Source organism: Dendropsophus ebraccatus, chromosome 2 (genome assembly GCF_027789765.1).
Source record: "Dendropsophus ebraccatus isolate aDenEbr1 chromosome 2, aDenEbr1.pat, whole genome shotgun sequence".
In the NCBI taxonomy this organism is placed as follows: domain Eukaryota; kingdom Metazoa; phylum Chordata; class Amphibia; order Anura; family Hylidae; genus Dendropsophus; species Dendropsophus ebraccatus.
The window spans coordinates 19,153,784-19,170,982 of record NC_091455.1 but is presented as its reverse complement, the minus strand read 5'-3'; the positions used below and the strand labels follow the sequence as shown (position 1 = coordinate 19,170,982).

At 44.6% G+C, this 17,199-nt stretch overlaps 1 protein-coding gene across 1 annotated transcript in view; it reads left to right on the top strand.

The window, feature by feature from the left end:
* NSMCE2 (NSE2 (MMS21) homolog, SMC5-SMC6 complex SUMO ligase) overlaps positions 1-16,782 on the top strand; it is a 173,696-nt gene extending 156,914 nt beyond the window's left edge. Inside the window, exons 5-7 of the mRNA XM_069957108.1 lie at positions 11,784-11,884; positions 15,541-15,647; positions 16,502-16,782. Of these exons, the coding sequence (XP_069813209.1) occupies positions 11,784-11,884; positions 15,541-15,647; positions 16,502-16,616 (323 nt within the window). The 3' untranslated portion in view covers positions 16,617-16,782. The remainder of the gene's footprint in view (positions 1-11,783; positions 11,885-15,540; positions 15,648-16,501) is intronic.
* Positions 16,783-17,199: the final 417 nt, after the last annotated feature.

Here is a 17,199-nt window from a genome sequence, read left to right as displayed (position 1 = left end):
GGGCACCCTGTGTTCTCGAGACGGGGACCCCAAAATGTAATTGGCGGACCACGCATGTGCACCACCACTCAATCCCCTACAGAGCCCCCCGAAAATAACCTAAAGCTGTGTTCACCTACCTTCCTCAGCTCCATAGTAGAATGAGCGGCTGTGTGCATTGTGCGTTCCACCACTTGGATTTTAGGCTCCCGTAAGATTGCAGGGGGGGGGCCTACTAGTTGCTCCTGTGGATACTGTGGCTAGGACATAACTTGTTCAGATGGGGACTCCTCTTTAAGAACGATTAGGGCAACAGCTGCTGAAATTCTTTCAAAATGTTTAGTTCAGGAGTCACAAGTAGTGTTGAGTGGACTGGCCAGTTCAGCAACGTTCTCCGAACTTGAACACTCAGCATTTGTCTCCCGGCAGTCGGAGAAGTTAGACGCCGGCATCCAACTTTCCTGCCGCCGGAAGTCAGATGCCAAGTGTTCAGGTTCGGAGAACGTTGTCAAACTGGCCTGTCCACTCAACACTACTCACAAGCAGTTGAGTGATCGAGTGATCAAGTGGGCAAGCTTTGTGTTGGTGGGAGATACATTGTGATAATGTGTGATGTTCTGGGGAATTTAGAGCTGATACGGGTGTACAGATACATTGAGAGAAACAGTCACTACTTCTGAAGATGGCGCCACCGATAGCTTGGCACCTACCGGTTGTGACCACTACTATTCCCTTTTTAATTGTAATCATATTTTGTAGACCTTGCATTGTGTGTTTCTTTGTACATGGAGCTATTATTCGGTCATTGTGTGGTGGTAAAGTTAGGCTATTGTAGGCCATGACATAGTCTTAGACGGGGGCATCCCTAGAAGCTCCCGCACAGGACATGATCCATTGTAGGGGTTGGCACTTTGTGGTGATTATACAGACACAATGTTGTGTAGTTGTTGGTTGGCAGTTTGGCAATGTGACAATGGGGGAGGGTAAACTATATGATAATGTATCCAGGCATGGCACTATGAAGAGGCAGGGGCAGGACGTATGGGTTTATGTTAAAATGAATGGACCCAGCCTGGCAACATGGTCATGGGTGACAGGGGTGGATATTAGAGAGCTATTCCCATCTGGGCAAGTCATGCCGTATACACAGTATCCACAGAATAGGGCATAACTAAGAGACGGGAATGTCCCATTAAGTAGAACATCCAACAAGAAGAACAATCCCATTATCACCCATGCCATACTTCTAATACATGTATAAAAATAATTTTCTATTACTTCTACTATTGGTTTTAAAAGTCCATTGCTTTCTTGTTTAGTGGATGTTTGTCTCACCATGCTAATGTGTAACGTTAAGCCGCCCCAGGTTAGGCAAGGTTATGAAACCGTCGGGTCAGGCTGCATGGGGAGATGGAAGAATCATGAATTAACCAGGACTGTGCTACTTAGAATCGGCCTCCATTAGCACAAACAAGACTATTTATACCGCAGCCAGGTCCTTGAGTGCTCCCGGAGTTAATAATTGCGGCAGGTACATGTGATGGGCAGCGGCCATTCATTTGTTAATGTTTCATCACGCTCTGACCTAGATGATCATGTCCTCAGCAATTTCGCTGCCTATTCCTAACTAGCGGCTCTGGAAATGTAACTTTTCTCTCCACGTGACCTATATTTCCATTATGTTTATTTCTGTATGGCTTGTTATCGGGTGTAGTGGGACCCAGGCCCAAAAAATTGTGTAAATAACTTGAAGATATGGCACTTAAAGGGGCATTCCGCTCAAATATCACTTTTTATATGTTGTTGCCCATAGTGAGAAAATACCAAACAGCCTATTCGTACTTTTCTACGCTCTTCAGTGTACTCCTATGGCCTGTTCAGGTCCCCGCGGAGTGATTCTGCTTCACTTAGCCAATCACTGACCACAGCGCTGCCCCATCTTTGGACTGTCACCCCCAGACACGTCCGCCTCAGAAGTGAGGGTAGGGTTGCTCAGCTGGGGATCCTAACTTGTAGTAGGAGGCCACCGGGGTGGCGCGGAAAAGTAAGAAGAGGCTGTTTGTTATTTTCTCATCATGGGCAGCAATATATGAAAAGTTATTTTTGAGCGACTACCCCTTTAGTATGTAAGCCTCATTTATCTGTACCTGTTTGCTTGAAGTAATCAATTTCTGAATCAAGCCCAACAGATCGTGATGGGTCCTATTGACGTATTAGAGGTTCTGTCTAGTTTCAGACTACAGTTCATACAAGAACTTAAGGAACCTCAGCGATTTTAAAATGTTTTCTTTCAAATCAACTGCTGCCAGAAAGTGCCAGACATTTGTAAATTACTTCTATTAAAAATCTATAGTTTTCCAGTACTTATCTGCTGCTATATGTCCTGCAGGAAGTGGTGTATTCTCTCCAGTCTGACACAGTGCTCTCTGCTGCCACCTCTGTCCATGTCAGGTACTGTCCAGAGCAGCAGCAAATCCCCATAGAAAACCTCTCCTGCGCTCCAGACTGGAAAAATACACCACTTCCTGCAGGACATACAGCAGCTTCCTTCAGATGGAAAGCTTAGATCCCCGTTTTTGAGATTGCAAAAGATTCCATAGATTGGACCCCCTCCCCTTAGATAAAACCATTAATAACTTGTAATGGTGGACAACCCCCTCTTATAGTAATTGTCCACTAAACCCCCTTTTGTGCCCAATTTTATTTATTTTATTTTTTTTTAGAAACCTTTTCTATTGTTTAAAAAGCAAAGTTAAATGACTACTCCTGAGGTCACAGGATTCCTGGAGATGGGTGGGGAGGATGTTCTGTGTCTTCTAGCATTCCTCTAAATACAGATCACCGGTCATAGGGATTTACTACACTGAGTCTATTAGATCACCGCTACCTGTGATCTGTATTTAGGGAACGCAGTAAAAGTAGAAACAGTTTATGTTACACATGCTATGTACCCCAGGGCAATATTGCAAGAAAAAGTGCAGAATGACCTCCCTTTGTGTTGGGTGTGCATCAAACACCTGTGGAATAAGGTTCATAGACATTACAGAGTACATGTCCCCCAAGCTCTCAGATTGTGGCTCAGTCATTGACCCAACCCTGAGCCCTGGTCCTTCCTAAAATATAGAATTTGGAAATGTGTGGGAAGCAGGTAAGGCCAGTGCTTTATGGTGACATATCTCCTCTCCTCCCCTTAGACTTCTATGGGCAAATCTGTCTTAAAGGGGTATTCTGCCCACTTTAAACTCTTAATACGTTGCTGCCCTGGTGGAGAACATAACAATGGAGCTATTCTTACCTTTCCACGCCCCCAAAGTTTCCTACTACTGTACATCATCTTTGGTTCCTCAGCAGAACCATCTCGACTTTGCTTTCAAGACTGACTCGTCTGGCAGTCACAGCCCGCTCAGCCAGTCACTGACTGAAATGGGACAGCACCGCGGCCACTGATTGGCTGAGTGGGCTGTCACTGCTGAGACAAGTCCATCTTGGAAGTGGAGACGGGATTGATCAGACGGGAACCCGAAGATTACATGAGATGACACTGGAGGAGCGCGGAAAGTTAAAAGAAGGCTGTTGATGTTCTTTGCTAGGGCAGCAACATAATAAAAGTTTAATGTGAGCGTAATACCCATTTAAGACAGACTTGAGGAATTTTTCAGAGTGATAGCAGCCTGATAGGATCTAAGATAAAGTTTCTTATATTTTTATGCATCATTTATTTCTGCAAAATTCATCATGACACCAGTGACAGTGGACACCACCGCAAAACCGCAGCCAATTACAGTACAATACATGTGGCTAATGTTTTCAACACCCCATCCAGACATAGCGGAAAAATTCTGCTTTAAACGTTTGCAGATGGAGCGAATAGGAAAATATTCACCATTCTTCTTATAAGATTGCAAAAAAGCCTTAGATTTTGAGCACCGATTTTATGTACAGTGGTACCTCAGTTTAAGAGTAACTCGGTTTAAGAACGTTTTGCAAGAAGAGCTCACAGTTTTCCAAAATTGTAACTTGGTTCAAGAGCATTGCTTTGGTTTAAGAGCTCCCTGTACTTGGTGGGGCAGGGGCATGGTCTGTATAGGTGGTCTACAGCTCGGTACCTGACCCAAGAAGTCTCCCTCACCTTCCATATCATGGCAGATCCTCTTCCTTCCTACTTCATGCTCCCTGCAGTCTGTCAGCCCTTGTGTCTCCCATCCTCTCCATTTCTGCTATAATGTGCCTGCACTTACACTCAGCTACACACTGCTGCTATAATGTGCCTGTACTCACAATCAGATATACACACTGCTGCTATAATGTGCCTGCACTCACACTCAGCTACACACTGCTGCTATAATGTGCCTGTACTTACACTCAGCTATACACACTGCTGATATAATGTGCCTGCACTCACACTCAGCTATACACACTGCTGCTATAATGTGCCTGCACTCACACTCAGCTATACACACTGCTGCTATAATGTGCCTGTACTTACACTCAGCTATACACACTAGTGATATAATGTGCCTGCACTCACACTCAGCTATACACACTGCTGCTATAATGTGCCTGCACTCACACTCAGCTATACACACTGCTGCTATAATGTGCCTGCACTCACACTCAGCTACACACACTGCTGCTATAATGTGCCTGCACTCACACTCAGCCATTCACACTGCTGTATAGAAAAGTTTCTGTCACGGTCCCCCTGCACAGCTCTGTGATTCTCACTTCCTGATTGGTCCATGCTGAACACCCCCCTTCCCCATTGCTGTCATGTGACAACACAGACCTCTGACAGCAGCCCTGCTTCTCTATTCTAACCTGTTGTACTACGCTACTGCATTATGGGGATCTGCATCTCCATTCTGTATCTACAAACTGCTGCTGTTTCAGGTTTATGCAGTTACTATACATTATACTCCACATGCTGACTACTATACTGTACAGTAACTTGTAATATCACATATTCAGCTGTTTCTCATTGTTTTTTCCATCTGTTCTGACCATGTCCAGAGGCCCGGCCAGTCACCCGCAGTTGCTGGATTTGACCCTAACACATTGCACTAGTGGACCTGAGCAGCCGGATGACACTGAAGCTCACACTTGTCTCTCCACCTAAACAATGAGAAGAATGAGCAGTTACTATTTACATCCCCCCAGTCGCACTGTTTGTATGGCATGCGGAGGCCGCTATACTTTGGCCTGGTGATAGCCATTGTTCATTGAAAGCTTCCTTCCTCACTTCCTTCCATACCTTAAAGAAAGATTGCAACCCCCCCTTACTAGAATTCTGCCATTTTTCCGCTGGTATGCAGACCCCCATTTACTATAAAATCATCTTAAAAGGCTGTCAATTAAAGTGTAACTGAAATCAATAGTACAAGCTATTTTAAGAAACTCTGTAATAGGTTTTATTAGGCAAAAAAGCCTCTTTCTCTACTCAAAAAGCTGTTTTCCTACCTCTACCCCTCACTTCTTATCTGTGCATTGTCGGGGAAAAACGTCTTCATTACAGAGGAGCGATGTGAAGATGGGTTTGCTGAGTCCATTATAACCTATGGAGGGGGGAGGGGCCAGGGAGAGCAGAGAAGCAGTTGTACAGTTTGGAGACTGTCTGGGTACATAAAACACTGGATTCACCGGTCAGAAAGGTCACTGCTTATCTGGGAACTTGGTTAGAGAAGATTGCAGGATGTAGTGCTTTGTACAGTGCTGCCTTTTCTCCTCTCTGTGCTCACTCACCCCCTCAGCCCCTCCCCTCTCCATAGACTATAATGGGCACGGAAATCCTGCTTTTTCTGAAATGAGGGGGGGGGGTAGGAAGACAGCTTTTTGATTATAGAAGGAAACAATTCCTTGTACTATTGATACTTAAAAAACTTGATCCTGAAAAGTGACATTTAAATGACGGGTGGGTACACTTTAAATCCGCCCCATTCCCCATTACAGTCTATGTACAGTCAGATGTTCCCCCGGTTGGGGAGTGGACTGCACTGCCGGCTCTATCTCAGTATTAACACACGATGCAATCAGTAACGTTTGCCATGGCTGATGACACTAAAAGTTACTCCCAATGACAATTAAAGGGGGGGTGAGTACCAGGCCACAGTCCATGGCAGATCCTTATTCATATCTAGCAATATACAAATTGTTGGAAAGTTTTCCACACTATCCTGTTCAAGAAGTATTTCCTATGCAGGATTCCAGGAGGCTTGTGAGCCGTGGCCTGTGCAGGCTTCAGATATGGCCTAGAAGAGGGCCAGGGGGGTATGTCCAGAATAGCAGCTTTTATATTACTGAAGTGATGGGGGTTGTAGTGGTCCATATCCTCATCTTTGCCACTTGCTCGTCTACTGTAATAGGAGTTTTGGTAACAGCTGTACAGCCGGCTCTCGTCCCTGAAGGGAATGGGCTCCTATCCAGCTCTACAAGGTGTTTAGTCAGATACATGTATTTATGTTGACTTCTGGTGGAATTTTCCCCAGCGCTGTGTATGCAGGAGGCTACAGATACGTAGAAGACTACAGATACACAGGAGGCTACCAGGGGCGGATTAACTTTACCATAGGCCCTGGGCTGTTCAGCAAGCCTGGCCCCCCCCCACCCTACTGTACATATAGTAGCACTAGCGTAGTGTTCGTAGTACAGGATAGATAATGTCATGCTGCCCTGATGAAAAAACTGTAGCCAGGGACAATACTCCACTGAAAGTATAAGACTGTTTGGGTGGCCATGGGCCCCCCAGGATTTCAGGGCCCCAGGCTAGCGCCCGAAACAGACCTATTATAATCAGCTATTGGAGGCTACAGATACACAGAGATACAGCACCTTGTACAGTCAGAACAAATCAACTGTAGCAATCTCTAACCATGTCATAACCTCGCCAATGCTAAGATATCTGCATATTCCTGATATTATTATTATTTATTATTAAAGTGTCCTTGATTCCAGGAGCGACACACAGAATGTTACAAAATCAGAAAAAAATAACATGGATAACTTAAATGGCAGACTGGTACACAGGGATAAAAGACCCTGCCCATGAGGGCTTCCAATGTACACACTCAATAGCACTACCATGGTCCACACTCTGCTCAGAGTCATTTTGATCACAATCCTGTACTGATCTTGAGTTACATCCTGTATTATACTCCAGAGCTGCACTCACTATTCTGCTGGTGGGGTCACTGTGTACATACATTACATTATTCACTGATATTGGTTCATTTACACTGGAAGGTCCCTATTCACTATAACACAGAAAAAAAAAGGACAAAATTGGTCAGCTCTCCTAGAACACCGTTCACACTAGGCAGGAGCACGTTGCTATTGCTGAAATTGCAAACACACGAAAAGACTGAAAAATGCAACAGCTCACCGCAACAGCAAGATACAGACCCACCATAGACATGAAAATAGTTAAAAGCAGCCCCCCCCCCCCCCCCCCCCCCCCCAACTGCTAAAAAAAACTCCCACAAAAATAATGAGTCTCTTGGTTACTATTCACTATAGGCAGTGATGTATTATAAGTCCCAGTAAGCCTGTTGGCGATGTTTCCCATGGTCAGAGGATAGTGATGGGTATCATCCTGCCACACAGACTATACATAAGATGCAGAGTTTTTGGGGCTTTCCAGCAGTTTAGCTCCGGATCCTCATACGGCTCAATTTATCACTGTTTGTGGGGAAACCTTCTTACCCATCGGTCACCATCTGCACTGTATATGTCATGCTTTTGCCTGTCTATGTGCCAAATAGAAGTATACAGAGCTGTCACCGGTCTAGTGGTGAATACTGCTGACATCTATGTTATCGGCGATCCTAAGTAACTCCTATGTAAGTGTAATAAAGACAGTGACATGGCACTCAGCACCATATTGCATCTTTGTTCCTTTGAGAAGCTGAATGAGAGAGGTATCTGACAGCGGCTTATAGCCCTCTCCTTATTGAGAACATATAGATACTTGGCTGAGCATGCATGTGTATGAAGGGGACAGTATAGGAGGAATAAATGTTAGCTAAACCAAGTGTATGTATGGAGAGGGGAATGATGATATAATTGTATGGAAGGATTGGGGAAATAGCAACATGTATGTGTGTATTAGAGTTAGGAGGGATAGCAATTAGCCATGTATATATGGGGTAGGGGTCAGGAGGAATGGCTGTCAGCCATGTGTACATGTATATGGGGAAGGTCAGGAGGGATAGCTGTCAGTCGCATGTACATGTATTTGGGGCGGGAAGGGGATCAGGAGGAAGAGCTGCTAGCCGTGTGTACATGTATATGGGGTGGGGAACAGGAGGGATAGCTGTCAGCCATGTGTGGTGTCCTACCACGGGTGTTACTAGTTTGAACACCCCCTCACAAAAGCCTTGTACTGTAAGAAACAATGTGGTAATAAAGATGTATATTTGAGTTTTACCACAAGAGATCACTGTCTGTATATTTGTAACTGTTGCACAGCTGTGGTCATGTAAGGGTTATTGTTTTGTTTGGGATCTGCACACCAATGAGAGTCATTCTTCTCTTCTACCTATCTCTATCCTCCTTTCTTCTCACACTCTCTTCTCCACTGCTCACAGGAGCTGTTACATACATCCTGTAGGAAGTTGTCATATGGGGAGAGGAAGTGTAGACTCACAGTCCAGGACAGTCCAGTGTAGTCTAGTCTGGAGTGTGGGAGTAGAAGGACACTTATGGAGTACACAGAGACTTTCTCTAAAGCAAAACTTATCCTCAAGATGCAGTGCTAAACACCTAAATAGAGGACAAGTCAGAGATCACCCCAACCCACGCCATGAACAGCTTAAACACAGAGCAGGACAGTATCCTAAGGTAGAGGAACTGATCCGGATAGAGCAAGGCAGCTAAGAGCCTAGGTACTCTATCTCACAACGCAGGTGACACCAGGACACCCTTGGACACTTTGCTCTACTCAGGTATCTAGGATTGGGGCTTGTGTCACCCTAATAGGACGGGTAACTCGACACTGCAGGGCAAAAGGTGGTATAGCGACAAAGGTCGAAACACGGGCACAAGTATTCTTCTTTCTAGTATTCTCTTCAAGTGGTCTTCGTCTTCTAAATTTCCGGCAGAGCACAGTACTACATTGGGTTGGGACTCTCACAATCTACTCCTCTCCACTGCTCTGAACTCTCTTTGCCCTTCTCAGCACACAACCAAGTCCGCACTGCAATTCTTCTCTCAAACAGTGCGGATCTAGTGAAGCCAAGCCTGTATTATACTAATTACTTGTATCACAGAAGATTTCTTAGTAAGAAAGAGTTTGTTTATTTTATTGGGACTCAGTGATTCTTGCACCAGCACCTACACACAGGCTACACCGTCCTTAGGTCATCTCCCCTTTCTGTGGGTGGCAGTACCGATAGTCCGCGTGTGTCATATCTCCACTCCGAACCACTGTAATAAGTACCCACGGGACCTATACAACCCGGCAGGTCACCGACCATTGGGGAAGGATAAAGCCAATCACAAAAAACTAAAAGCAGGTGTGCTCCATACCTGTCTGCTGATTCAGCACTGGCGTCACGACAACCTCCCACCTGGCTGAGCTATACTCCACCGAACAACCACCATCGTAGTGGCGTCACACACTACCATCTAACAAGCGACCGATCGAGCACACACCACATATGTACATGTATATGGGGTGGGGGTCAGGAGAGATAGCAGTCATGTGTACATGTATATGGGGAGGCGGGGTCAGGAGGGATAGCTGCCAGTCATGTGTACATTTTTGGGTAATTTTTTGTGTCCTCCTACTCTCCATACTTTGCTTTTCAGAGTACCATCTCATGCATCTCAGGAGCCTCTAAATAATGTTTTTTCCTTCAGGCAAAATCTAAACAATTCATAGAATTATTTTTTTCTTTCCAAAAATACATAATTTTACAAGAAGTGACATCTGGCCAGGAATGCTGTGCGGCCGGCCTGTGTCCCCGGTGACTGTGCGCTGACACGGCTCAGGATGACACTGCACACACTCTTGCTCAACTTTTCCCAGAGAAGAATTTCAGCGCTTTACATTATCTACAGCCGAGACTTCCAGGAATCGCGCCAGAGACCTGACTCGCTCACTTGTTGTTAAAAACAGGATCAGCGCTTAGTGATTGAGCAAGGACTGTTCATAGAACCCAGTAATATAGGTCACTTACCTGTCATACAGTATACACGCACCGCTAATAATTCACTGGAACCTCAGCCATAAACATTGCAAAGTAAACTGCAAAGATTCTGCGAAATAATCTTTATTATAATATATATATATATCTTGTTGTGTGTGGTATTATAATTCAGCTCCATCCACTTCAATAGAACTGAGCTGCAAAACCCAAACAGCAGTGGTGCTGTTTCTGGCAGAAAGCGGCCATGTCTTTCTAAGCCTGGACATCCCCTTCATGAATGAATGGCTGCAGTATTTATACATACTTATGTAAGTTTTATCATTGGGTCCTATTATGCTGCGTTTACACGGAACGATTGTCGTGCGAATTTGCACGATAACGATTGAATTCGAACGATAATTGTACGTGTAAACGCAGCGAACGATCCAACGACGAGCGAGAAATCGTTTATTTTGATGTTTCAACAAGTTCTCAAATCGTCGTTGATCGTTCGCAAAAAATCCGCAGATCGTTCCGTGTGAACAGTCGTTCGCCGATTTAACCAGTGTGTGAGATAGGCTTTAAGCAATCGCAAAACGAATTTCCGTACGATATATCGTACCGTCTAAACGCTGATCGTTATGAAAAAAAAAAACGGGATTTCTTTAGACGTCCTCCTGCAGCTCCCCGTAACCCCCCCCCCCCCCCCCCCCCCACACACACACACACACACACACACACACACATACTCCTCCCCCCCCCCCCCCCGCTCTTATGCTGCGTTTACATGGAACGTGTAATTGCAGCATTACTCCATCTGATCCCATCAAATGAAGGAACAACGATTACCAATGGTTTTTGTGTCAGCACCAAACGATTTTTCATTGGCTGTTTGATCGTTGCCTGCACCTACACAATACGATAGTTTATCGTTTAAATTCAAAGGATATATTGATCATTTGCACGATAATCGGCCCATTTAGTAGGGCCCATAGACCTACAGGTTGCTCAAGAGAGAGTTCTCTAATTTGTATGTTTTTCTACCCGTTAAGCATTGCCTTTGAGTCTGCTCAATGAAAACCAGGACTCCTGAGCATTTATAGACTAGACAGTGAATCTAGGTTAACACCACAGCCAGAGCATTAGATGAGCGTGGGCTTTTTATTATGTAAGAATTAAAGGGGTGCTCTGGTGAAAAAAAATATTTTCAAATCAACTGGTTGCAGAAAGTTATACAGAATTGTAATTTACTTCTATTTAAAAATCTCCAGTCTTCCAGTACATATCAGCTGCTGTATGTCCAGCAGGAAGTGGTGTATTCTCTCCAGTCTGACACAGTGCTCTCTGCTGCCACCTCTGTCCATGTCAGGAACTGTCCAGAGCAGGAGAGGTTTTCTATGGGAATTTGCTACTGCTCTGAACAGTTCCTGACATGGACAGAGGTGGCAGCAGAGAGCACTGTATCAGACTGGAAAGAATACACGACTTCCTGCAGGGCATACAGCAGTTGATAAGTACTGGAAGACTGGAGATTTTTACATAGAAGTAAATGAAAAATCTATATAACTTTCTGACACCAGTTGATTTGAAAACTATTTTCTCACCGGAGTATCCCTTAAAGGATGCACCAGAAACAGAGGAGTCCATGTTCAATGATACTAATGTTCCTCTTTTTTCTCCTAGTGGGCGTCTCTCAGTCAGCAGATCAAGCTACTGAGGAAGAGGATGATGAAGATATTGAAGTAACCCAGAACATTCCTAATCTCACCTGTCCAATAACACAGGTACACTACTTACTGCCTGCCTTATCTATGCCTAGAAGTGACTTATACGTATCCAGGATTGGAAAAACAGCGCCACCCCTGTCCTCAGGCTGTGTATGTTAATACAATTCAGCTCCATTCACTTCAATGTAAGGAGCAGCAGTACCACAACCAAACTGGGGACAAGAATGGCACTGTTTCTGGTAGAAAGCAGACAGTTTTTTAAAATTCTGGATAGCCTGCTTTAAATCTTTACTGTCGCACAGATGTGTCAAAAGTTTTGAATAGTCATATTGTGGGTATTCAGACCCCCCACCACTTGCTAAGTAGAGGTGGGAGAAGCATGCGGGTGAGTGCTTCACTTCCTGCCATGTGTTGTATGTGTGTGTGTGTGTTAATATAGATATAGATATATATAAATATATTTAGGCTCCATTGACCTACTATGGAGCCTAATTCCTGCAACAAGATGGGAAGAGCAGTGGGTCAAGGAGTGAAGAGCTCAACCACCTGCTTCCCCCTGTGTCTAACAATCTCCTACCAATCGTAAATTTAGACAGGTCTGTGTGACATGTCAAAAGTTTTTTTTAAAGTGGTATTAACACTAACCGTACAATTTCAGTACAGGAAACCAGGAAAGCTAAGACATAAGGATCTGATTGTAGGGCTCCTTGCACTTGTAGGTGGTCTCTAGGACAGGCCGTCTATGGAGAATCCTGGAAATCTCCCATTAACCTTCATATGTCACTCATATACCTGTCACATTTCATTTTTACATTGTCTATATACACTCCCTGTAACCCAAGTGGAGCCTGTCCTTCACCCTGGTGCCCCGCAGGTACCGCGGTCCCTCCACCAGCACACGGTTACATAATCACACACCATAACACGTACTGCATTCCAGGGCTGGATTACACAACTTGTTTTGGTGCATTGACCTTCAGAGCAGGAATCACAGTGCTCTATTGTCTGTGAAAGTTTTTATTAAAGTTTCATGGAGATCAAACTTCATCCGCAGAGCCGCGTTACAGCGGGAGACGATGCTTCATCTTCTCTCTTTTTAGAAATGGTATTTGCATAGTTATCTGATATTAAAAAGAAACACCTGTCAGTCAGCGTACGGCATGTAGATCAGCTCCTCATCACGAATGTTATTTAATTGGAAACTCGAATTGGATTTGCATCTCTCCCCTGTGAAATTGTTAAATTAACAGTCGAGGAGCTTGCTATATTTTATATGGGTATTTGTAATCACTGAGGGCGGGGGTCGGGGCACCTCCATACAGATGAGGTGGGGTCAGTGTCAATGTCATGTTCTCAGGGTAATCATGTGTAATACCATCATGTTCATTTATAGCACAGATGTACATCCTCCTGTATAAGCACAAGACCTATGCACTTATAAGATGATGTGATAGCCCCTTTAAAGGGTTATTCCACTCAAACATAACTTTTGCTGCTGCCCATGGTGAGACTAACAATTCCTTCCATACTTATTATTATTCAGTCTCCTTCCCCCAGTTCTGAGATGCTGCTTTCTGCTGCAGACACAAAAATCGGTGTGTGAGCCGTTCTCTCTGTCTCCCCCTCCTCCCCCCTCCCTTCTGAGACAGCTGATGTAAACAAGTCCCTGGCTTGCTTTATCTGCAACATTGTAGCAACTTTGTAATGCGGTTAGGGTTAATCACAGTGAGTTTATCAGCAACTTGACCTCAGAATAACCCAAGTATTACAAAGAAGCTACAAATCTGCAGATACAGCCAGTCAGGGACTTGGTTACATCAGCCTTCTCAGAAGGGAGGGGGAGAAAGAGGGTAAAGCTCACAGATTTTTGTGTCCTCAGCAGAAAGCAGCAGCTCAGAACTAGGGGGGAAGGAGACTGAATAGATAATAACAAGGAACAATGGAAGGAATCGTTAGTCTCACCATGGGCAGCAACATATCAAAAGTTATGTTTGAGTGGAATATCACTTTAAGGGTATGTTCACATGACGTTTTTGGCCGCACGTCGGGCTACACGACACAAATCAGTGATAAAAGGATGCTGCAGTGCAGCCCGAAGTGCGGCCGGCGGCCACATTGACTTAAATGAGCAGGACGAAGTCATTATGTGACAAGGTTCTGCTCATTTGCAGGACGTACACAGCTTTTGTGCAGGACTCAAAAGCGTAGTCGACTACGCTTTTGAGTCCTGCACAAAAGCCGTGTACGTCCCGCACATGAGCAGAACCTTGTCACATAATGACTCCAGTACCTGGGCTCTCTCTGTGTTGGGGAACGCCCCCTGGGCACTTGAGCCTCATTTGCATCCAGCAATGGAGGAAACTCTTGTAATAAAAAGGTATGTATGGAATCATGTTAAATAGCCCTATCTAGCCGTGTGCTTATTTACATGACTGTAGAAGGGTTTTCTCATCTTAGAGGAGAAGGAAATGCCATCACTATCTCATTGACACTGTTCATGACAGCACAGCATAGCGCCATCTGCAGGCCAGCACTACAGTCCCTTCATTCCCAGGATTAGACCTGCCATTCTAGCCATGTGGCATCATGGGTAATCATGAAACGTATAGAAATAACCAAATATACAGAAAATGGGAACTAATAATCCATCTAATCAGTTCAATCTCAATGTGCCCACACTGCCCTAAAAAGTTAGTTATGACGTTGTGAGGTCTCCTAAGACTGATTCCAATTGACATCATATACATTGGTCTCCTATTTAGTATGGGAGGGTTCACACTGAGAAATTGAAGCAGAAAGTTTTCTGCTTGAAATTCCTCGACTATTCAGCTCTGGCAGAATAGGAGCAGAAATCGAGCGGAATTTCAAGCAGAATTCAAGCCCCCATGACTTCTATAGGATTCTTCTAGCAGAATCCACCCAAAGAAGGTCTGTGGCGGAGCCCCGCCGTGCTCAGTATGCTGCTTTGAGTGAATGAGAGGGCGCACGCTGCTCCATTGCCTCCGCTCAAAGAAGTGACATGCTATTTCTACGAGCGGAGAGCGGCGGCAGCAGAGTAGAGCGCGCCCTCTCATTCACTCAAAGCAGCACACTGGGCACAGAAGGTTTCCGCGGCAGAGAGCTCCGCCACGGAATTCCGACGTTCTTACTCAGTGTGAACGGGGCCAAAGAATTGACATGTCTGCAGCAGAATTTTCAGCACGGAAATTCCGCTGTGTGAGCAAATAAGCGGAAAGCCGATTAAATCCAATGTACATTCACAATGTTTATTCTTTACGGGCGGAATTTTGCCGCGGAATCCGCCTGAAAATCTGCAAGAATTCCTCATTGTGAACCCACCCTATTTGGTAAGAGCAGTGGACACCTCCATGTAGGATGGAATGACTAGAGATGGGCCTGTCAACAATAAATGGGACCAAATCCTTGTCAAATTCAGTCAGTCCCGGACTGCCCAGAAAAGTCGTCTACAATAGACCGAGGTCTCCTAGAACCACATCCAAGTTCTTGTAAACCGTACAGGGCCATACCCCTCTTTTCTGAGAAGTCAAACCTGGCCACCATCAGTGGAATAGATGTGTAACAACCGGACCAATACTCGCTCCTTTGCGTTGAGCGGCACCACCACCATCACGCCATGTACGTTACCCTCATGGTCACTAGCTTCGCTTGCTCTGGTTGATATATCATGGTATTAACCAGTTGCTCAATCACAGGTGGAAATGGAAAACCCAGTGAAAAACAAAGTGTGCGGTCACTCGTACGAGAAGAAAGCCATCGAAAGGATGATTCAGAACAGGCACCTGAAGAGTAAGAATGCCAGGTGGGTTCCCAATAACCAGTTTTTGTTCTTGATATTATATGGAAGTAAAAGTTGTGGGAAACGGTTGATGAGCTCACTACTTCCTTATATCTAAAGCTTCAGTGTATTCCCCAGAAATGACTGACTACATGTCCATGTCACACTTTGTATGTCAGGTGGCATATTTACAGGGGTTTTTCATCAAATATGTTTTCTTTTTAATTCAACTGGTTCCAGAAAGGGCCAGAGATTTGTAATTTACTTCTATTTAAAAAAAATCTCAAGTATTCCGCTACTTATCAGCTGCTGTATGTGTATGTGCTGGTGTATTCTTTCCAGTCTGGAGAGCAGAAGAGATTTTCTATGGGGATTTACTACTGCTCTGGACAGTTCCTGACATGGACAGAGGTGGCAGCAGAGAGCACTTTGTCAGACTGGAAAAAATACACCACTTCCTGCAGGATATACAGCAGCTGAAAAGTACTGGAAGACTGGATATTTTTAAATAGACGTAAATTACAAATCTATGTAACTTTCGACCCTTCATCTGTTGCAAAACTACAATTCCTATCATACCTGGACAGCCAGAGCTGTGATGGCCTGCTGGGGGGGCGAAGGGTCCCCATCCTTAATTTAATGCCTGGGCCCGCTGGGTCCTCCAACGAGATTGACACTTGCAGATAGATGAGGATCCTGAATGGCTGCCTCCCCCGTAAAATTAGAATTCCTTAAAAGGATATTTGAAAAAGAGTTTTCTAATCCAGACAGAGTGACTTATTAGCTCATAGTTCTAGTGTTTCACACATTTTACTCATTGTAATATGTTTTGCAACTTAATTAATTTACAATGTTTCCTGTCTGTGTGGTCTTCATAGGTGTCCAAAAATTGGCTGCGCTGTCTACGACATGAGCATCTCAGATCTCATCCCAGACAATGCACTCAAAAGAGCCATAGAGATACTGAAGAAGCAGGGTCAGTCCAGGCAGTGAGGCTCCATTCTGGAGATATAAGACCAAGCCTGGAGACCTGGTCACAGACTGCCCCGCAGGTTTTGAGGTTGTGAAGGTTTGAGGACAGGTTATAGTCCATTTCTCATATTTGATGTTAAAAAAAAACAAAAACTTTTTGTTAATAAAGCTGTTTCATGTTTTTTCATTTTTTCCCCCCAGTGTTTATTTTGTTTCCAGGTTACAATTGTTTCTTGACCTGAATCTGGTGCAACAGGTTTATGCTAAGCGAGCAAGAAATATTGGAGTGTATTTGCTAATCACGTCACCATGGCAGTCTATGGGCCCTATTACACGGGGCCGACATCTTCCTCTGGCCAGAGATCAGCCAATGAATCAGCTGATCAGGTCTGAATGAATCCTCAGTTGTCAGCAGCGCATCTCCCCGTGTAATAGACGGCTGATGTCCGCACTAACATCCAGCTATCTTTCTTGCAGCCATCCAGTGCTCAAGCTGTCTGATAGGCTCTGTAAATAAGCACCTATCCTATAGTTTATAGGACAGCTCGGTCTAATACAGTCCTAAAGATCTTATACACCTTAGACCTGTGGTGGCCAAATTCGC